A 23,741-nucleotide genomic window follows, 5' to 3' on the forward strand; every position below is an offset into this window, starting at 1 on the left:
GTGAACAGGGCCAACTGATCGGAAGCCGATTAATCGATTATTGAAAAAGTTGACAACTTTTTCAATAATCGATTATAATCGATTATGTCGATTAGTTGTTGCAGCCCTAATCTCAACATGCTCACAGTTTAGCTTAACATCTTTCCTTGAGGTCAGCATTTTCTCAGTTAAGTTTTTCACATTTTGACTAACCCTGCAGCTGATAACTATGGATAAAAAAAAACAAAAACAAAAAAACAAAAAAAAAAAAACAAGGAGGCTGAAGTTAAAGGCCATGGTAGAGATATGGATGCTGAAATAAGAATGTATCTGACTCAGAACAGCCCACGCATAAGAGACAAAAGAGACCTGATCTGCAAAGCAAGTAGCAGATGTGCACTGAGAGAAGTAAAGCACAACAACTGTGTAGTATTACTCTACTGCAGGAAGGAAATCGAAGAACCTAACAATGCAAATTACATTTATGGCCACCCCCTACGTACATACTGTATATACCTACTTATTATACATACAACAAGATTTTTAAAACATTAATATAACCACTGTTCAATTATCCCCCTTTATTTAAAAAACTATATGCCGATCTGATGAGATGCTCCACAACACTATACTCCCTGAATTATACCACAACATAGTTTAGATCAGGGGTGGACAAATTAATATGGAATTCAGGAGCTAGCAGGATTTTATTAGGAGCCAGCTCCATATAAACAGCTAGAGAAAACCTTAATCATAAGTTGGATGCCAGCTGTCATTTATAAGAAGCATTGGCAACCTGGCTCTAGGGATTTATCCATCTCTGGTTTAGATGCATATAAGCAGCTCCCCTCTTTTGTCCTGCAACATAGAAATCTTTATACACCTTTGACTGCCCTTATCCCCACTAAAACTGTATGATGGTGATTAGGGATGCAACAATACCGGTTTTTCAGGTATTGAGTACTGATATATATCTTTTGGCACTCGCCGATACAGAGTACTCACTTCTGGGACACACTCACGGTAACTGCGCTGGCATGTTGACAGTTGAGCTCACTGTATAGGAAAAGGGCTATTAGAAATATTACTGCAGGACAAGCAAAGTCACTTAGGAAATTACCTAGGGTGCATTGCAGACTTCTCCAGAATCATGCTGCTGTAGGATTATGTCACAGGACAGAAGAAAAACCACATCTTGCTGCAGGAACCATGTAAAGCTGGCCATACACTATGCAAATTCTAGCAGGTTAATGAACCGGATGAAATTCACAGTGGGTGCTGCTGTTAGCACCCTTAAGGCTGGCATCTCTTGATCAGTTGATTGAAGGAGCCGGTCAGAAAATCTTCAAACAAACACAGACGCGGCAGACAATAAGCTGACGCCTCTGTTCGGGTATTCTGCCAGTGGCTGGCTGGAAGGGTGCTTTGGGGCTATATTTATTTTGTGCCTGGAGATTTGCTACAAATGTAACCTATTAATGTTGTACTCTCACACAGTAATTTTCATTAGCTTTTCTCCACAAAAAGGGGAACTATATCTACTGCCCACACAGCAGCTAAAAAATGTAAAAATTGAGTATGATGAGTGCCTAGTTCTGCATTCTAAGGATCTTTCACTTGACCCAGCATGTTATGCTTGAACTGTATGCATTAGTTCAGAGATTAGGCACCCTACTTTAACCCCTTCATGACTGAGCTTGTTTTTAGTTTCTGTTCGTAAATGACTGACACACTTTTGACATTTTTGCTGTGTGATTCTTCCACGTCAGTAATATACTTTCTTACAAAGTGCACCCACACATATTATATGTTGTTTTTTAGAGGACAGATAGGGCTACATATTTATATCACATATGTGCGTCTAACGCCTCACTTAGGACAAATAAAATATAAAAAAAGAGGAAAAAAACGTTAAAAAAAAACACTTTTTTCCCAGTTTTGATTTGTAGTATTTTTTTTACAAAACCAGCACAGCTAAAAAAATGCAATAAATACATTCATTTATTTGTCCCTTATTTTATTTTATTTTTTACACATTTTTTTATTTTTTTTACACTTTTCACAATTTTTTTTTTTTTTTACACTTTTCACTTTTTTTTTTAACTTAAAAATGTTATTTTATTTATTTAATTATATCAAGCAGATTTTGTGAATTAATCTCACTGTTACTGCATGATAAATTAATACATTTTTGGTTATTATCAGGCTGCTTCAAACTTCAGAACAGCCGATAATAAGTTAGTGACACTGATCCTGCAGCAGTTCAGGATTCAGCTGTTACTAAATGTTTTCTGATTGTTGCAACAACGATCAGCAAACAAACATTCTTCTTCCAGGAATAGATACATTGTAGGAATAGACACATTTTGTATCTATTCATGAAAGAAAAAAAAAAAAGCCAGTATAGCTTGAGAGAGATATCTCTCGATCTATACGAGCTGTCAGAATGCCGGCAAAAGCCGGCATCTGTGTCCGCTTTGCTTTGACTCTCAGACACCCGATATTAAGGTATCGGGTGTCTGAAAAAGGTTAACCCTTTCATTAATGAATGCCTATGTAGTAAGGGCATCCATTAATGAATGTTAAAAGCTGATTCTCAGCGATTAACAGCCCTCTAAAGCAGCAAATAACTCGTCACGTACAGTGTACGTGACAAGTCATTTGGTCCCTTTGTGGCTGGACGTACAGTGTACGTCTCCCGTCACGAAGGGGTTAAAAAAGACCAATGCAATCATTAACTCTTAGTTCACACAATGCAACGCTACAGAAATAATAGCTATATTTTAAAGATGTATTAAAATATACATTTAGTCTTTTATGCACAATAGAGCAACACAACATTTTCCAACATCACATATGTAAACCACCACATTTGAGGGATAGGTATTCACACTATTGTTAAAAAACATACCTAATAACTCTCAGAACTTAAACTCCTCTAAAATATATTAACTGAATTTACAAAGCGGTATATAAAATAAACTTATAGGAAATGCTAAATTTGTATACTAGAAAAAAAAACCAGTTACATAGTATTTGAGGTTGAAAAAAGACACAGGTCCATCAAGTTCAACCTTTGTGTGTGTGTAAGAGTCCCTGTGTGGTCTAGTATTTAAGGGTACCCGTACTCCTGTATGTTACGGGCTCTGAGGAAGGTATCTAATTGATTTTTGAATGACTCAATACTTTCTGCTGATGCCACTGCTTTTGGCAGAGAGTTCTAACATTTAACCGCTCTAACTGAAAAGAATCCCCTACGCCCTTGGTGGTCAAATCTTTTCTCCACCAATTTTAGGTGGCCTCTAGTCCTTGTTACTGAGTTTACAGTAAAAAGTTTATTGCTGATGTTGCTATCACCACTACACATTTTCTACAACAAAATCATGTCCCCTCTTAATCACCTCACTTCCAGTGTGAACAAGTTTAAATTTAGCAACCAGTTAAAAACATTAACGCTCCTACCAGCACGGCCTGGTAATCACTGCAAACCACATACCAGGCAATGCTTTAATACGACTTCCTAGAGGAACCCAACGGCAAATGTTGTCGCAGAATCGTCTCAAAGATACGTCACAATCATTTAGTCCAACACGCCTCCACTTTCCTGATCACTAATATTGCTTTATGAATTTGTCACAATAGCGTCATACAGTAAAAGTGTCGCAAATAAGAACTACTTAAATTTGCTGCACGTGTTGGCATTAAGGTTGGGTTCACACCTAGGCGACAGTGTTTAAGGCCCCGTTCACATTGAGCGATTTATCGCGTGATTTTTGCAGCGATATCGCTCATATTTCCGCACTATATCGCTCTATGTAGCTTCACCAATACATTTCAATGTAGCTGTTCACATCTCGTCGCTCAATATCGCTTGTAGCTCGTCGCTGGTAGCTTGTCGCTTCTACATGACCCTTTTTTAGAGCGATTTTGAGCGATATTGCTCCTGATTGCATACAGCCCAATAGGAAGATGTCGCTCGATGCCGCTCAAAGTCGCGCGATTTGCATGTCGCTCAGTGTGAATGGGGTCTTAATGCGCATAAAGCAAATTTGTACGTTTTTGTAAGTAGATTGTAGCTCATTGACCTCAATGAGCAAACGCACATAAAACGTGCAAAAACATAGCAAACGCCTGTTTTCAAGTGTTTCCTATTGACATAAAACGAGCTGTAATATGACAAAAAAATAAATCTCATGTACTTTTTCCAGAGACAGCCATTGTGCTTATTGCCACAAAACGCCCAGATGTGAACAGGCACATAGAAATGAATGGGATGTTTTTTGAGCAGTTTTAGGGCAGACAAAGCGCTACAAAACGCTCGGTGTGAACAAGGCCTAAGGATGGAACGGTCGCTGAGTATTTAGGAATTTGAGGAAAGGCTTTCAAGTACATTGAAACCGCCAATCGTCTAAATCGCATTGAAGCACGACAACTGAACAATTACAGATATTCACAGAGTGACGTAGATACTCACAGTCATGGGACAAATGGCGGAACCTCTGACTAAGGCTCCGGTCACACATTAGTGGTTTTCCACAGGTAAGCGTTAAACAAACAAAAAAATACATTACAATATATCATGTTCACACTTGGAACATTCACACACGAAAACGCACAACACGCAAAAAGGTCTGAGCGTGACATTCTGGGCGGATTCCACGCATTTTGACTATAGTAATAGCTGTAAATGTGCAGAATCGTATGTTAAAATTTGTGCATTTTCATGCTGTGTGAAAAACGCAAACACTATTTGTGAATAGAGCCTAATTCATGTATGCGTCAGACAGGGGCGTAACTAGAAATTACAGGGCCCCATAGCAAAATCTTGTATGGGGTCCTGTGATTTCTAGATAAGTCCACCTGATAACCAAAACAGCCCACCTGAGGGTGACCCTGCAGAGCCCACCATAGACGCTCTATGGTGAGCTCTGCAGGGTCTCAGGTGGGCGGTCAAGCCCTCTTACCTGTCTGGCCGATCCTCTGTCCGTAAAAACCTGCCTCCTCGATCGCTGAGCCCTGCCTCCTCCATCGCTGCCAATGACTGGCCCAGCCACCTCCCCCGAAGCTGCTGGTTGTCATCGACTCAGCAGCTGTGAGGAGGTACGGGCCACTGCACATGTGAATGGCTGCGTGTTTCTCCTCACAGCCTGAAATGCCATAGCGACCCGCACGGCATCTGGGGGATGTCCTGGCCCGGGCCCATAGCGGCCGCCTGGGTCGCTATGGTGATTGTTACACCACTGGCATCAGGCGAGTGTGTATGAAGCCGCCTCACAATTTACTCCAACATGGAAGAGACGTATTGTCCTCCACTATCCATATCACCAACAAGGTGGCGTTACTTTATGAATTTTTATAGAGCAGCATTAGAAACAGATACTAAATTTGCTGCCTGAACTGCTTGAGTTTGTCAAACCCAGCAGAACAATGAAAACGTCACACAAATCTCATTCTGGTTTTCCAATTACATGCACACCACCACTTACGTCTCACAAATGCTTCATAGAATCATCTTTGCAGCATCTGAAACTCCAACGACCAAATAAACACATTGTACACATCAGGCTAAACGGAATAAACCATTCTTGGCAATAATAAATGGAACAAATGATATATTTTAACGACGAGCCTGCAGCCCACACCACACTCCTGACTACCTCATCTCTTTACAAAATGGCGGCCGTTCTCTGACAGGAGTCTCCCCCCCGCTAGCTAGCGAGCAAGGACACGCCCTGCTCCGGGCGCTCATTGGCTATCGCGGGTGCGGAACCGCCCATGTGTGACGTCTCTCGGGCTGTGAGGGGAGGGAGAGAAGAGAAATACAAGGGAGAGGGGGGCGCGCGAGGAGAGAGCTGCGAGATGGCGCCGTGAGAGGAGACGTGGTGGATGTGGCGCCTGCTCTTCGGCTAATATTAGGGAGAAGATTGGCGGCTCTGGTTGTCTGTGACTAGAGCACGACACAGCAAAGGACACACGACGTGACTGAAGATAAAAAAAAAAAAGACCGGCGGCTGCAAGAACGAAGCAGCCCAGCTATGGAGGAAGAGAAGCCCAGCGCTGCGAGGGACGGCGGGGAGAGTCCGAAAGCAGCAGCTGAAGACACAAGGACGCACAGCGCGGTGGCAGCTGCACAAAATGGCGAACAAGCACAAGGCGAGGAGGTGGACGCCAGGAGAGCGGGCTTCAGGCGCCGCCACAGCAGCACGAGCAGCGAGCCCGCTAAAATAGAGGGCGGCGGCAAGGGGGCTCCATCTCCCGAAGAGCCCCCCAGGAAGCGCTTTCAGATCCCAAGGAAGACCAAGAAAGGTGGTGGTCATCTTCCAATACATTCTATAGAGCGATGTCTTCCCTTTGCATGCCGCCCGCTGCACACTCGTGGTGTAATGATTAAATCACACGAGGGGGCAAGGGAAGACCACTAGGGGCCCGCCTGAGCACATGGCGTAACGTTGCATCATTCGGGGTGCAATTTGTTTTTAGTAGGGCGGCCGGTGACGTCACTGCCGTACCGCGGATTTCGGCTCCCAGCAAGCTGATATTGGCGGGGCGGCTCGGAAAGCATGTGGGTGGAGCTCACGTGCTCCGCCCCCGCGTTCACTCTGGTCAGGGCGGCCCATCAATCATTTCCACCCCTTCCCATTTGCTTGGCGAGGCTGTACTCCTCTACCATGCATAGGGACCTTTTTTGGAGTTGGGGACTGGACAAAGTATGGAGAGCTATTGTGATGGCTTCCTCTATGATCTGATCGCACAATGGATTTTCTTTAGTCCAGGAGAAAGCATTTACATTTAAAGGAAGAAAAGTCAGCCTTGCATTTATTTTTTTAACTTTGGGACTGTACAGTCCCTGTACAGTCTATGCAGACACCTTGCTGAAGGTTAAGCTAGATATATACCTTTTAGATTTCTGCTGAAAGAGAAATACATTCTGGATGGAGGCATCCCTCCTGCTGGCTATTGTATTCATCAAGTCACATGACCAGCTGTATGAATCTCGAAACAACCACAGTGTCTTAGAGGATGCAGCCATTTTGTGGTATGGCTGACAATTTTTCATTTAGTTCAGTTGATTTATTGATCAACTTTTGTGGAGGCGACAAGCCACCCATGAGTTGAATTTTGACTGACGAAGCAGAATATGGCCAGCTTTAGTCTTGTGTCACTTTGCATGCTGGAGCTTACCTTGTAGTCTTGTCTCCAATATATATCTATATGATGGTGCAGTCTTCCCACTATTGTTCTTACAAGAACCTTCTGCATTTATATATTAGGGACTCATAACAGTACTTCATAAACCCATTGCCATGATTTAGATTTGTATTAGGCGGGGTTGATTTCTGTAGCAGTCATCACCCTCCTCCCAATTGCTAGTGATTGTTACACATAGCTAGAAATGGAGCATAATCTGTTGTATCAAATAACAGTACTCCAAATGTCTGTGGTCACTGCTTCATATATAGGGAGCGCTAGTCCTGGGATGATCGTGGGCAATGAGTGCGCTGTATGATAAATTGCCCAAGTGACAAATCTAGAATAGTGATTCTGTACCACACTAGAATGTAGATCAGGAGTGAGCAAACTGGTCCTCCAGCTGTGGTGCAGCTGCATATCCCATTAGGCATTGCAAGAACCTCGACAGCTCCAAGCATGTCCTTCCAGAGGCCAATGCACAACGGGATTTGTGGTTTCACTGCAGCTGGAGTTTGCCTACCTCTGGTGTAGATCATTTATTTGGAAATATAAGTGACCTCAGTATTTCAACATATAGCTGCCATATGTTCCAGGTTAAGTGGGCACTGTTGGTGTTTCCATAATAGATATTGGTGGTTGGAGCCTTTCATCAATTACACCACTGTGGGCCTTTTGGGAAACGTCATTAAGTGTGTGCCCCTACAGTATAGCAAATTTTTAATTACAAATCTCATTGTAGTTCCATTAGTGTGGTGAGAGCTGTGTCATTAGCAGTAAATAAAGAAACCTAAGTCAAACAGTGAAATATGATAGGCCTTCCAAGATTCTGTAGGGAAACCAAAGGTGTCATGGGAATGTACATTCAGTTGCCTTCGTTTCTCCCAAAATAATGCCTTCAACCTTATGCATATCTTTTCAGATTTGTTTTTCTTAATTACACATACAATTTAGAATAGTGATTTAGAGCATCACTATATAAGCTGAATGATGTTTGTTACACAAAGACCTGTGTAGTGCATTCAGTCATCGCATAATGGCCTTTTCTCCTTTCTTCACACTAAGCACAGAGTCTACCATCCTGCTACAAGGAACCCAAGCTCTGGTTTTGGAGTAATGTTCCTTGTCTATAAAATAACTTCAACAGTGTATACCGATAAATTGGAATCTTTTCCCTGGAATAATGTAGGTAGAAATCTAGTTTTCAGAGCTTGTAGGACGGATGTATGGGCAACAATTTGCACTGAGACTGGTTAACCCAAAGGTTGGCAGATTTTTTTTTTCTTGTTCCATGGCACATGTGTTCCAACAAAATGAAGAATCGCTCTATATTATCAGCACTTTGACCCAACAACTAGTATGTAAAAACATACAACTCTTCCATTTGGCACTATATGGCAGATCATGATTGCAGTGTGCCAATAACAAACGGCTTTATTGGTCGTTTAGAAACTGAATTTCACGTTTATACTCTTGCTACATTTTCTATTGTGACCTTTTAATTAATACTCCATTGGTTTCTCAGTTTGAGTAATGCAAAGGTGTCCCCTTCTTGCTTTAGTCTTCAGAGAGTATCTTAAAGCAGCATGGCATGTTGACCATATGGCTCAGATAGGCTTCATATATGAAACCTAACAGCTGTGACTGTCCTAGGGAAGCAGTGAGACAGCAGGGCATGGAGTATAAAACATACGTTTAGTGCCAACCCCCTATACATCATTATTATTAATATACATAGTTTATATAATGCCAACAGTTTGTGCAGCACTTTACAATACAAGGAAGACATTACAATTCAAGACAAGATGGTAAGGAGGGCCCTGCCTGTGAGGGCTTATACATCTCAAGTAGTGCCATTATATCACTGTCTTCTGAAGGAACTCTAAAGCTAATGCCCCTACCACACTCATTCAGCGTCTCTGCATTCTGTAGGAAACCAATGTAGAATTAGTGGTCATGGTGGGACATGTACCCCCAAGCTACCTTAGGAATATCATCAATTAAAATTTAGGGTGAAGCCTAGAGAATTGTAACTAGAGAAGTCCAGTTGGATGTGACCAATGAATACTAACTATATCATGAGCTGCAAAAAATGAGCCTTCACAAAGCTGTTTTGAGCAGAAACTTGTACTCTTCACCACTTTGGCAGGCCAACTGTTGACCTCTCATAAAGAAGTAACTGAATGTTGAAAGTTTTCTGGCAATAAGCTTGAGGAGCTGTTCCATTTTGGGCCTTCAAATGAGACTTCATTTGCTATAGATTTGCTCCAATTTTTAACCAAATTCCAGTCTACACTAGTCGATGGATCTTTGTAATGTATCTTCATCATAGCAACTGTCTCCAGCCTTCATGTAGTCAATTGAGCAGCATTTTACATTTATGCAGCCAGTATGTTCTAATGGTATGTAAGCTGGTATTATAGGAAGGTAGTATGTGTTGGCAAGAAAATTATTGTTGTGGTTTTGGTAAATACCAGTTGACTGGACTCCTTTTTGTTCTGCAAGGTGTATACTTTGTAAACACATTTAACCTAAATAAATATTAAATAAAATCTTACACTTTTTTGTTTTTTTGTTCTTGTGTGGATCTGAAATGAATTAATTTGCGCGAATGAGTTTAAAACTTCATTACAGTAACACTTTTTTTTTTGTTTTCTTTTTGTTCACATTTTAGCTCTTCAACCACTTAGTTCTGATTCGCGGGAATTTGAGGAGCTTTTGAAAATTCTACATGCCTCATTCTTGGACGCAAATTCTAAAATGCATTTCACTTACAAATCTGCCCAACTGGTTCACAATGAATTCTTGGAGAAAGAGGTCAGTGAACATAAATTGATCATCTTTTAGATTGATCAAGTTTGGACTGTAGGCTTGCGGGACTGAATAGTTGAATCGGTCAAGAGTGGGGCCAATTTGCTTTTATATTTTTTCAGATTTTTCTGAATCTTTTGATAGTTGTAAGACACAGTGCTTATTTGTACAAATGTCCCCAAAAACAATGCTGTCTAGCAGTGATTTGAAGCCATAGTTAAGTTCAGTGTAAAGGTCAAATGTTGGATTCATCTTTTCTGGCACAAGTGTAAACAACTTGTGAATTTTTTTTTCTGTAAGTTTGTGATATTTAGTTTAGGGACTGTGAAAAGAAAACACATTTTCACCACTTTGCTCCTAAATTGACTTTTTTTTTTTTTCTTTTCCCTTTCCCCAATTCTACATTTTCCCCCTCCCTAATAGTTTACTGAAAAAAGAAGACAGTTGAAATATGAAGGTCGGCTAGATAAAGAGCTTGCTGAATCTTATGGTTTTCTTTTGGTTGATGAAAGCCAGGTAAGAGGAACATGAAGTTGAATCTTCTGTCCATGAAGATTTTGCACAATCCAAGAAAATAATTTCTCCAAACAAAGCAGCGTAGGGAAATTGCATACCTACATTTTGGGGGGGAACATTGTGGCATATGTAAAACAATGGCAGCAAGTGCCCACAACTTAATGGATTCATTGTTTTCTTTCACAGTTTTCTCATAAACACACTGGAACAAACATACAATGAAGTTGGGGTGAAATTAGGGTTTTTCTGAAGTGCGTCCTTTTTTTTTTTTTCATTTAAAGAGCAAATTCTTTTTATTGACCCTTTTGAAGGAAATGCGCGGTACATAAATTTGCTACGGGTTTTTCTTCTGCATGTATGCAGTAGTCTGCTTTTGAACTGGGCCTGAGCAACAATGCTCCAGTGTCAGAAATTTACAGCATGAGGAATGGTATGGGGTTTCCCAGTGAATACTTATTAATGGCTTTAATATTGGATGAAAACGTAACGGGACAGTAGAACAGCCATCTAAGAATTCAAAATCAAGACTAATGGCCTTGGAGTAGACGGTTTTACCAAAGGCAGGGTGTTTTTTTTAACCTTTTAATGTATTCTCTGCATAAGGGTAAAAACCGCACAGTACTTTTCTGCCCCCCACTCACCTGTCAGCGCCGCTTGTCACTGCCGCCGGTTCCCCGAAGTGATCCTCCGTCCCAAACTTCCTGGGAGGCTCCTTCTGGCGTCAATCAACCTGTTGTGTGGAGAAGGGCGTGGCCTGCCACAGGGCTGTGTCTCTATGGGCACAGCCACTTGTGGGAACGAGCATGCACGGGTGTGTCCATAGCAGCTGCTTAGCTGATGGCGCCACCCATACAGGGGGTGGTGGGGGAAAGAGCTATGCGGGGACCCACTAGCGAACAACAAACTAAACATTTTTAATTAAAACAACAAAGGCTTTTTACAAGTATGGGCCTCCTATTTATAAAAATTAAGCTTTAACAGTTTTAAAACACTTCCTAAGTATCTCAGTTTGCACAAATACAGGCTGCACAACCCAGAACTGTGATCAGAACTGACCTGTGATTTGGAAGAGTTTAAAATCATAACCTGACACTAGTATTCCCTCATGTTCTGCCACTGAGGCTTTTCATACAATTGCACCTTCATTTTCTTGTACTACCTTTTTGCTCTGGGAACAAAATGGCATATCAGTTTATTCAACAGTGGTTGGATGTTTGCGTTTTGGCCTCTGCCTTTTTTTCCCCCTCGGAAAATAAGAATTTGAATAAAAATGGTTAAGCTTTTCACCTTTATTACCCATTAGCCCCTACAAAAATTATAGGCATAATACACTGAAATGTGTGTGTGTATAGCCTCTGAAGGCTATATTATGCCTTTCATTTTGTTAGGCTGGAAACGCATCTGTGTGTTGTAACATGCGTTTAAACCACATCACGACAATGCGTGATCCACATTCATTTTGAATAGCACCTTACAACCGTAGCTAAACATGCACAAACACACAGGTGGAAACATCTGCATTGTGGTGTTGGAAAAATGCTCCTGTTTTTTATTTTTGTTCATTTGCATGCCATTCAAAAGAACACACGTTAACATGCATGTAGTACTGGACAGGCGTGAAGGGGAACTTCACAGAGGAAGGACAGTTTTTTAGAAGGCCTGTCTGGTAAATGCTCTTCCATGTCACTGCCATACATTTTGTAGTTTGCATTCTGCGTCTGTTCAGATTACAAACAATGACAGATGATGCTCTTGACACCAAAGCTTATTCAGCAGTTCTTTCCTCTCATATTGTTTAGCTTCTTCTTGCCTTTGCCTTCCACATTGTAACTCTGTCCTGTGATCAGAAGCTTAGTTTGCAACTTCTCAAATTTCCTGTTGGCTCAATTCCAGCACTGTGCAGATGTAAACAGTACCAAGCACACCATGATCAGATTTACCCCACATTTTTACTTCATATTTGGTGTCTCCAGTCCTGACTGCCAGCTTTTTAACAGTTGCCCCAAAAAAAGATTATGCTTGAAAAATCTGCAAAAATCTCATAAGAGCCAGTGTGTTATAAAGCAAGAAGACTGTTTTCCCTGGTAACCCCAGAAAAGGTCTGGGTGCCATTGTGTAATTTAGAGGGATTGGCTACCTGTCTTGTGTTTTTTTTCCTCTTTCCCTGGATAATGAAGAGCGCTACATTATTCGATCTGTAGCAAAATTTACTTGTTTACAAGGGATCCTTTATCGGTAATGTACCGTATTTTTCGCTCCATAATACGCACTCCCCCCCCCCCCCCCAAAAAGGGGCAACGATCGAGATAACCATAGAGCAGACTAAGAATAGACGTTCTTCGCCTGCTCTGTGTCATCACTGAGACCGTGGCGCTGTAATCACAGCGCCACCTGTCTCAGCGGTCACTAACTGCAGCTTCTGTCATAGAAGCTGTCACAGAAGCTACAGTCTCAAGTGCTTCATAAGGCGCGCCGGACCTCCCTGCGTCCTATGGTCCGGTGCGTCTTATGGACCGCAAAATACGGTAACTATTAATTCAGGATCATCACTACAGATTTATCAAACGATGTCTGCACCAGAATAGCAGTGTAAAGTAGGGATGCACCGAAATTTCCGCCTCAAACATATTGGCGGAAAATGGCACTTTTGGCTGAAATTGCGGTGCATGCCTAGTTTCCCTCCTGTCTGCTGGGCGCTGCTCCGTGTCCCCTCTGACATAGCACAGCATCCCGCAGGGAGGAGTGAAACTGTCACAGAAGGCTAAGCAGCGCGGGGGAGCAGAGCTCTGTGAGCTGCTGGAGTGTCACGAGCCTGAGCTCTCCTCCCGACCCGCCTCCTGTGACAGATCGGGAGAGCAGTGTGGGGGTAGAGTCAGCTTTCACAGGAGGCTAGGCCGGTGGTGTGGGGGGAGGAGTCAGCTGTCGAGGAGATCGAGCTCTCCTCCCTGCACCGCTCGATCACCCTCCTGTCACAGCGAGTCAGGATGGAGAGCAGGTACAAGCAGTCAATGATCGCTGACTGCTTGTAAATAGAGGACAGAGTATGTTTACTGTGTCCCAAATTATGAATGAATGGGAAGTGATCTACATCACTTCCTGTTCATTCATGATTGTGGATATAGTAAACATACTATCCACAAGTTTCATGAATGAACAGGAACATTCAGTATAGAGGCTACAGAAAGTTCATTTATAACGGGATGCAGAAAACGAGATTGTGAACCCTGCCCTCCCAATCTTTTTCATTTTCAAAAGGGAAATATCAGGGATCTGTTTAGACCTCAGATATTTCACCAAAGCCCCTGACAGTAAAGTAAAAAAATATATAAATTTTTTAAATAAATAAAATATCAATTCTTTTAAAAAAGGTTAGAACATTTTTTTGGGGGTTTTAAAAAATGTCATTTCAGCGCACCTCCTAGTAAAAATGCTTAACTTTAGAAATAATAAAATAGTTTTGTTGTCCACCAGTATTTGCACTTTTAAACTCCCTGCTCAACGCACCTACCAATACAGGTAAGAAAGTAAACACATCTGTTAAGGAAATTTCTGTTCATTTAAAGTTCAGATTTTTGTTTTTAAAATGGGTCTACGGCAGCTTCATATTGGACGTCTACGTAGATTACTTTACAAGGCTGGATATTTAAATAGTAACCAGAAACCATTTTAATATCATGTACTCATTCTGTTTCTGTCATGTAGGCAAATAATGTAAAGCCACGCAGTTATTACCAAATAGCGAAACACAGGTCTTCAACTTCTGTCAGTTCTCAAGCCACATTAAAATATTACAGGCTGTGGTGAACCACACTGACCTATAAAAACCGTATTCAAACAATATTGTCTTGGTAGGCATGTCGATTTGATTGGAAAGATGCAAATCATGCAAGTGCTGGTTTTATGTCCCTGGAAAACAAATCTGTTGTAACAAATGGTTTGACAAAAATACTAAAACTGCCAGGAGCAGAATCGGGGGTAGCTTTAACTCTTTCACTGCCACAGACATGAGGCTTATGCCGAAATAGAACTGCTTGTAGCTGGCCAGCTCATCAAGTCAGCTGCATTCTCTTCTGCTATAAGCTCATGGTCACTTGCGTAACCATAAACTTATAACAAAAGGATCTTCTAAACGCTTACTAATTAATAGCCGTGATCAGTGGTGGAGAAACTGCTGATCACAGCCATTCATTAAAAATCTGAGTGCCTGCCTCTCACTATCATCCCCACTCTGACCCGGCAGTCAACACCCTTCCATGTCCTGCCCACTGTTTCCTGCATGCCCTCTGATGCTCTCCTCTTCCCTGTACTGGCAGAGACAGGTTGTGGAGTGGACACAGAATGGAGCATACCGCTGTGTATAGAGGGGAGGATCTAATCTGTTCAGAATGGCAAGTGGGGGTCTGGTAAATGTCTCTCATATTTACCTATTCACTTTCCTGAATGAACTGATTTTATACTGAGCGCTCAGATGTTCATAACTGAAGAGACAGTAAACGTGCCATTCATTTTTACTATCTCTTCAGTGCTCTGGACTTGGCACTTCGGGGTTCAGTGGTAGTGAGTACGGGGCTGCAGAGAAGAGGGAGGAGCCAATCTTTCTCAAAAGTAATAGATCTGGGCCCTTACACACAACACACGTGAACTACACGCCTTGTGATAATGCACATTTTGTGTTTTTGGTGCACTGTGGTTCATCACCACACTAAATGCTCATACCCACCACTGGGCAGACCTTCTGCTTAATGTGCAAGCATTGTGCACTGCATTATTACAATGCATGATGGTGTTTTTTTTTCTTTTTTAAAGATTAAATTACATTTATTCAACTGTGCGGCAGCACGTTGCAACACATTGCCACTTGTGATAAAAATGGATGCCTGGATCATTTTAACACAACACAACAATCCAGTGCACACATGGCACTGCGAATAGGGCATTACCAAACCGCATAGGTGTAAAGCCAGCCTCCAAATTTTTAGCCTGGTTTTGCATTTAGTTTTGCACTTGTTCGATTTATCAGTTTCACAAAAATGCCAATTTAAAACTTACCAACTTGTTAACTCAATACAGTTTTACATTCTAATTCGGTATTTTGTAAGTTATATTTGTGTGCATTCATGATTTTAGTGTTTTCACAAAAATTTGCACAATTATCACGAGATGCACAAAATCAGCAGCACCATCTTTTTATTCCTGGGGTCTTGTTCATTTAGAAAATGTATGGTTTGAGAGGGGGGTGTTACCTGTCAATGCTTTAAGTAGAAAATCGTGCTACATCATTTAGTGAAAAATAGCAAAAATGGTCCTGTCAGGATTAAATGTGGAGGGCAGGGCTTGGCAGTGAAAGGGTTAAAGCACTGTATATTCTATAAATTGAGGCAATTTAAAGATTAGGGCATTCAGATATTCCAATACCATCATCAACCCCTTCGCGACCAGTTACGTACATAGTATGTCACTGGCAGTGAGCCCGTTTAAACAGACTCCCGGCTGGACTCTTGTAGAGCCGGCTTTACAATCGAAGCGATTCTGGCGACTCAGCTGTCGCCAGATCGATTGTACGGGCCGGTAAACTAGCCACCCCCTGCGGGGCCTCCGCTGCCCCTCCTGCTGGCCCAGGACCGGCATCTAGGGTGTCGGCAGGAAGCTGGGGAGGAGAGCGGTGAACGTCCGTGCACCGATCTCTACGTTCTATGGGACCGGGAGCAATGCAGATGACCACTTCCGGTCCCATAGCTGTCATTGTCATTTAAATGTGGGTTTGATAAGCTGCGCTAATATCGCACAAACATAAAACTTTGTAGCTGCCGCCATTTTATTCTACAGGGTCTGGGCTTTCAGAAAATATAATGTTTGGGGGTTTCAAGTAACTTTCCGGCCAAAAATGTGGATTATAACATGGGTGCAAAAAAAAAGGCATTGGTCATTAAGGGGTTAAATGTTATTTATCCGTTATCAGATTACATTTTTTTGGTAATGACCTTTTAAAGCTAAAAAGCACTTTGAAAGTACATGCATGTAAAATGCATACAGTTGCCTGGTATCTCCAAGCTGCCAACACAGCAAAGACTTGAAACAACTTTGTATAAAACCCCAGACCCAGGAGTCATACATGACCTGCTTATGCATAGTCTTATATATATATATGTGTGTGGACATGCAGGCCAGGTATGAACCAGAATCCGCAGTATCTGAGGTTGGTAAAGACTTGCTCCTCAGCTCTTGTTTTGTTGAGAGAGCCTAGAGTTGTAGCTTTTTGTCCCATATGCTGAAAAAGAATAGACTGGTTACCCCAGAAAATGAATGTTTTTAGATGAGTACTCCGTAGCAACATCTAGGAGGTTACTACTAACCTGTATTGTTCCTGTAGTAATATGAAGGTCCTTTTGCCATTCATTTTGGCTGGGCAAGCCCTGGTTTCTGGTGTGACCGAATTGTGGAAAATCCCTTTTTCAATAACTGAAACCTGGCAGAAGCGGAGTGACAATGCAGTGGAAACTGTCCAAGAACCAGTAAAACTAAGGCATTTGTTTATTGGAAAAGACATTGGAACATATGTTTTAAGTTCAGTTAATATCTGTAGGAAACTAATATTAGTGCTGTGGAAACTGAAGTGCTTACTATAGTGACTGAATGTCTCTCTATCCGGTAGATGAATAATATATGCGAGAAAGGATTGCTTGTGGGACATTCAAAGCTATCTACACTTGGAAAACCTTCTATGGGTGAGTTTTTCATTAACATTAATAGATGCTACAGTATATCAATCATTGTGGAAAAGGGACCTAGGTTTTCCTAAAAATGCTTTTAAAAGGTTCATTCTACTTCAAAGTAAAGACAATTGGGGGGAATTTATCATAGCAATTGCGAGTGTTTGCACGGAATATATTTGCACCAGATTTATGATGCCAGTGTAATGTTGTTGATAATTGAGGTTTAATAGACTCCAGGAAAGAAGACTTGTAACTTCAGGCAAAAAGCTTAACTGTCGCTTCTTGAAATGGTCATGGGGACTTCTTAAGTTGTGATTGTTTGGTTAGGTGAAGCTCCAGTTCAATACAGTCCCAGAACAAGTGCAGATGAAAACAGGTGCAAAAACGACACGCAATTGAAAAAGTAGTGCAAGCTCTAGTCAAAACACGTGCAGTTGGAAAAGTAGTGCAAGCTCAGGTGAAAACGGGGGTACACGTTAAGACAGATTTGCATATAAAAAGAAATGATCTAAGAGGCGAAAACTGTCGCAATTGCTTTGATAAATTCCCCACTATTTGTTTTTGCAAGTCATAACACCTAGAGGCGCATTCTACTTTACCTGGGGTTTGAGGTTTTCCAGTCGGGACTAAGCTTAAAGGCAAGCAGCATGGACTCGGGCCTCCTTTTGACTGTTTATTCTCTGAGGGATCGAGCTGTCAGGGCCCCATGGGCTACCCTAGTGCAAAGCTGAAAGAGGCTAGAATAAATGACCAGACTTTACAGGTTCCTCCTTACTTTGGGTAAACCTGTTCTTATTACAAATGGAATAGGTAGGTGTTTTAAATTCTAGTCTTCAGAAGTGTACATCACCATAATTGAACCCAAATATTGTTCCTCTGATCTGAATTTAGGGAAGTCGCCATCAAGACTTAAAAATTGAATTGTACTTCAAAGCCCCCTTTCAGCAATATGTTTTTATAAAGTGAGGCTAGGATGGTACTTCTGCCATATTTGTATCTGAATTTTGATCCCTTTAGGGAGTTATTTATTCACAGAAGTGAGGGGAATCCCCATTGTCTGGGAACAAGCAATAATACAATTCTGACATTTGATTAGTCTTGGCCCCTTCCTCCATCCAAAATTTTAATAACTTCCTGACATTTTTCCTTAAAGTGAAACTGTAAGAAGATGAGCAGGCACAAAGTGGCATAAGAATGGAAAAGAAAGCTTTATACTTCATTTACCATTGAGATCACACTTACTGGCCAGTAGAGGGATGTGCTAGAGTTTATCCATTAAGGTTGTGCTTAGAATGTGCATATTGGAGTGTTCAGAGTTTGGGGCTCCCTGAACAGTCTGTAAATAAAATAAGGCTGTGCATGATTAAGTGTAGGTGCCTGATAAAAACTCCTGGGGCTAGTTTACTCATGTTATATCTATAGCAAGAAACTTTTTCTAAATGGGGTTCAAATCCATTCTAGGTTTTCCCATTCTGTCGTAGACACAAAAGCAAGCTGGAATAAATCTTTAAAGTGAGGAAAATCCTCCGTGACCATTGTCACTGCAACAAGTGTGCCCATTTGAAGATTTCCCCTCTATTCCTTTTCTGGTGACCATTTTTGCATTTTCCCATCACTCAGTCCTGGCAATGGTCACCAGGGCAAATGGTCAATCTGCTTAGTGGAGACACACAGTAATAACAATTTGACAGGGCTGCTAACCCTCTTCTCCAAGGAAATTTTTTTTATGGCTTTAGATACTTTGAAGTTGCAACTGGTAAACTTTGAAGAACATGTTCGCCTTTAAAAACAAAAAAAAATCCCCCCTAGCCTCTTCCCGTGCCGCGTCAATACACAACTACATTCATGTGTCGTCGTCGTCGTCCCCTATCTGTGCTCGCCTGCAGTCTTCTTTGCATCTGAGTACTAACATCCAGTGGACTTAAATGGGAAATACTCATACAGCGGGAGCAATGTCCTGTTCAAGTCCTATATGATGATAGTGTGTAGATGCTGCAAGATTTTATCCCTTCGGGCTGCAGACAGTGCAGAGAGGCCACAGCTGTTGGAGGAGGTACGTACAGAAGGAGGGGGGCACAATTGTGTGTATTGGCGGGGCTGGGTGAATTTATAAACATTAAAATAGTAAATTTAAATCAAGCCCCACCACACCATTTAGGCTTTTTCTTCCTGAAGAAATAGATTAGTCTGGGATGTGTCTTGCTTAAAGGAAATAACATAAATCTATCCTATTATTGTAATACAAATAAGCAGGTTTATGTGCAGAGTGCTATATATAAGGGGAAAATGGTCTAAGTGCAACCTGTTAAATGGATACTCGATAAAGTTTACAGCTTATGAACTGTGTTCCACCCTTCCCTTTACCTGTGTCACTGTTGTACACATTATTATTACATGATTAGCATGGCACATTCGTTTAGATTGTGTAAAAAAAAAAAGGGAACATCTTTCATGTGGTTTGTTAGAGAATTGGATACATCTCGATGCACATAAAAACACGCTCACTCTTTCCGACCACAGTTAGCTTGTGCTGTTGTGTAACATCAATGTCTGCAGCATTTCATAAGATGTAAACATTTTTTGTAGCGTTGCAAAATTTCACATTCTTCTATTGGATTTTTTTGTTTATTTATGCTGTCTTCCCTGCAGGGGTGTACTTGTCAAAGTATGCTGACTTATTGCAGGCCAACCCTTTAGATGCCAGTACAACAGGCACCGTTTTCGTATTTAAAGTTATCAAGGTAAAATACTTTTTAAGGCATCTAAAATATGCAGTTATATTGGTTAAATGCGGTTTTGACCTCCGAGACCATGCTCAAAGTCCATTTCCACCCTTGCAGAGGCATTGCAGAGGCATATATATAAAAAAGAAAATGCTAGTAATGTACACTGCATGTACATAAAGTAGGCATATGCAGTTGCTGTATATAAACACAGAAGCTTACTTTTTTGTTAGATGACCTCTTCATCTTCTCATGGCTCTGTTTGAAATGGCCGCTTCTGTGCTCTGCAAGCAGTCTGTAAATTACAGGCTGCTGTGCACAGTTGGAGCTATAATGTAGAGCGTGGAAAACTACATTTCCCACAATGCTATGCTTGCCTTGTGTGCAAGTTTCTCTGTCGAGGCACACTCCACTAGATCTGTAAATGTCTTTTGTGCTATTGCACATGTTTAACCAGGTGGATGATCGTGTCCTGTCTGCCAGCTCTGGCCGTTGGGTATTTCAGGCAGACCTTTAAGCTGCAGACAGTCCCCAGTTCTTCTTCTTCTTTTTTTTTTTTTTTTTATATATCCTTTTGGACTGCTTTTGGATGTCCTGACATTCTAGGACTTCCTGTGGCCCTCAATGGGTGAGAAAGAAAATGCCATTTTTGCACTCACTTTAAAATCCTTTTCGTGGAGTCCATTGAGGGACATAGAACCAACCCCTCTGTGTGAGTTGGAGGGGTCAACTTAGACTTGCCTACAGTTATGTTTGGCAGTATAACCCATCAGTATAATGTGTCCCTCAATGGACTCCAAGAAAAAGATTTTGTGGCAAATTTTAAATTTTTTTATAATGTATTTCTTTTTGGGGGTAGGATTGGTTCTAGTTAAAGGAAAACTATGAGGTGACTGTGACTGTGACTCTTAAGAGAACTATGGGGAAAAACACTTACCACATAATTCTTTTAAAGGAGAACTATGGGGTTAAGGCTTTTCCCCATAGTTCTCAGGGTAACGGGAGGACACAAACTAGCGTCCTCCCGTCACCCTAAGCTAAGTATACCGCGAGCTACAGCTTGCGTTGTACTGAGACGCCACAGTAGACCGCGAGCTACTGCTCGCGTTATACTGAGACGCCGCAGCTGAAGCGGATCCCCACAATTATGTCTGGATCCACCCAGCTGCGTGAGTGACATCTGGCTTTGCCTATGTAGAGGCAGAGCCAGCTGTACCCGCCCCCTCCCCCGTCTGATCCGCCATTCAGCGCTGCAATACCGCTGCGGGCGATCACGGTTGAAAACACTGCGCGGTGCATGTCGTGAAAATAGGTACATCTACCTTTTTTTCAGCGATTGCCACGCAGATTTAACCCCATATATGCGGATGCAACCGCTTTATGCAACCACACACGATCACACGTCCTGGGAATCCCCAAGTCTGCACCAACCCTTAAGGGTAAATTCATTTTCCCTATTAATTTGGGAAAACTGAATTACCAGCACAAATCTCCCTCCCACCATACTTACCTTTCAGCAAACGGTCCTTCCCGTCCACCAGTACGGGTGTACTATCTGTACCTGTTCCATGTAGTCTGAATTTCGCTCGCAAATTGCAAGCACTCGTTGGTCAACGCAGTCACCTGACGGCACTGACCAATGAGAAGCGCTTCTTAGCACTGCTAAATACGGTTTTGGTTAAAATTATTTTTTTTGTATCAGGACAAGTAGATTGTCATGAGGGACAAGTAGATTCTGCCCCCGCTTTAGTCCTTGGACAAGTAGTTTTTTCCAAAATTTCCACACCCCTGAACCTAAAGAATTTTGCTCACTGTTCAGTTACTAAGATTTATGATAGTACTTGGTTGCTTTTGTTAAGTTCTTTTTTAAATTGCTTTTGGTTTTTTTATAGGGGAAAATGAAATTTGTGTATGATAACTTTAGAAATAACCCGGAAGCATATTCTGGGAATAATGTTAGTTTGGATCCAGTTCCTAAGCACGAATGCCACATCTTTAAGAACATGAATGCAGTTAATGCGCTCCTGAGTTACAGGGCATTTGAACGTACTCAGGTAGGATTGGTATTTTTTTACCAGTATGGTTTAATGGTATGTTCTGATTTTTTAACGTTTATATGCATAGAGGGAGCATACCATCCTTGATTGAGTCTTATTTCCAGACATTGTTGTACTGTACCTGTTCACCCCGCTCCTTTTTGTTTATATTCCTGTGATCCTGGAACACTGCTGCTGGTCATAATGAACACCCTTCTTGTTGCCTCTCGCACACTGCCTGATGTAAAAATGTTAGAAATTTCTCACAGGTTTGATGCAGAACTGTGCAGCAATTGAGATTGAGCACATACAGCACAGCCCTTGGCATGGACAGTTCTTATTTTATAGTAAACAGAAGCTTGAGCTGACTTTGAAATGTTTACTCACCAAAAATACAATATTCCCTTTTGAGTTTTTTGCAATGTTTTTCTTTAATTTTTGTTATGGTATTATAACCCTTTTACATGCTTTTTCTGTCAGATTTTTACTTTGCTTTAATCTACAAATCTCTATAATATAACATTACACTCTGGAGTTAAATCTCAAAAATGCATTCAAGTACCTTAACTAGTAACAAAAATGTATCTTTGTGTATCAATCGGCTGCAGATCCTCAAATCATCTCAATTGGTGCTGACACAGCCCTTCCTTTTGGAAGGTGGCTACTTTTGTTCCCTACGGTCCCTGTGTGTTGTAAAATAACCACCACTCCAAACTCTCTCCCTTGATGGACTACAATCTCAATACAAATGAGTAAACTAAAAATGAGATTGGAGTCCATCACAGTAGTGAGCTTGGAGCGGTGGCTACTTTACAACAAACACAGGGACCATGGGGAACAAAAGTAGCCACCCTCCAGAAGGTAGGACTGTCGGTGTTAACCAAAGCTTCCAATTTCTTATCTTAGTGTCCAGATGTTCTAGTTGGATTTCTTCCATAATGTGGTTTTTGTAATGTGCATTTCCTGTCTTTAGTATTACTTCTATGAGTATGGCTTTGATGAGATTCTCAAGAGACCTCGACATGTGTGTCCATATGCAGTTGTGTCCTTTGGTTATAAGACTGAACAGGCTCCAAGGCAATCGTTGTCACCTTTGACAGGGTGAGTGTTAAAGCGTGTGCTTGAAAATCATCATACTGTACTTTTTTCTTTTTTTTTCTTTAATTATGTTAAGTTTTTTTTGGTTCCCGCTCTGCGCTCAGTGGTTCAATCTGCCAAACGCCACTACTGTGTCCTGTAGGGGCTGGTGTGAGGGACCAGGCAGGCAACAGTCGTCTTTGCCCAGAGACCTTTTATTCATTTTTATTTTGGCAACATATTTGCTTTGAATGCAAACTACATTGTATCTTAACCAATTTATTTGACACAATAGTAAAATTTAGAGTTGTGGTTGTCAATGGGGCCACACATAATTTATGTAATGCTAGAGAGGACTGTCAGACTGGAGTCACGTTTCAGAAGGCAGTGAGAGACAGGGGGCATGTTACCTGAGACTGATCACTGATTCACTGAAAATAACGATTTGCAAATCAATGCTGCACTCCAACTAAAGACTGCTGGGACTCAAAGTCCATACCTGCTGTAATGTACTAAAGGGCTGCATATAGCCTTCAGGCTGCATGTTGAGCAGCAGGGATTTAGTAGATATGAATACTTTGTAGAAGCAAATGCAGCTGCTGTTACAATAGTATAGACTTGCTAGTAAATCCACTTAGAAAATGAAAATAATCTTTTATTGCCAAAGTTTAAACAAAAAGATAATTTTTATGTTTTTG

At 41.4% G+C, this 23,741-nt stretch overlaps 1 protein-coding gene across 1 annotated transcript in view; it reads left to right on the top strand.

Moving 5' to 3' along the window:
- Positions 1 to 5,950: 5,950 nt before the first annotated feature.
- Positions 5,951 to 23,741, top strand: part of FAM208A (family with sequence similarity 208 member A) — a 57,746-nt gene continuing 39,955 nt past the window's right edge. The window contains exons 1-7 of the mRNA XM_018556279.1: positions 5,951 to 6,291; positions 9,842 to 9,984; positions 10,402 to 10,494; positions 17,147 to 17,219; positions 19,857 to 19,948; positions 21,823 to 21,984; positions 22,940 to 23,067. Of these exons, the coding sequence (XP_018411781.1) occupies positions 6,015 to 6,291; positions 9,842 to 9,984; positions 10,402 to 10,494; positions 17,147 to 17,219; positions 19,857 to 19,948; positions 21,823 to 21,984; positions 22,940 to 23,067 (968 nt within the window). The 5' untranslated portion in view covers positions 5,951 to 6,014. The remainder of the gene's footprint in view (positions 6,292 to 9,841; positions 9,985 to 10,401; positions 10,495 to 17,146; positions 17,220 to 19,856; positions 19,949 to 21,822; positions 21,985 to 22,939; positions 23,068 to 23,741) is intronic.

The sequence above is a fragment of the Nanorana parkeri genome, unplaced genomic scaffold, assembly GCF_000935625.1.
Source record: "Nanorana parkeri isolate BGI_ZX_2015 unplaced genomic scaffold, ASM93562v1 scaffold231, whole genome shotgun sequence".
Taxonomy (NCBI): domain Eukaryota; kingdom Metazoa; phylum Chordata; class Amphibia; order Anura; family Dicroglossidae; genus Nanorana; species Nanorana parkeri.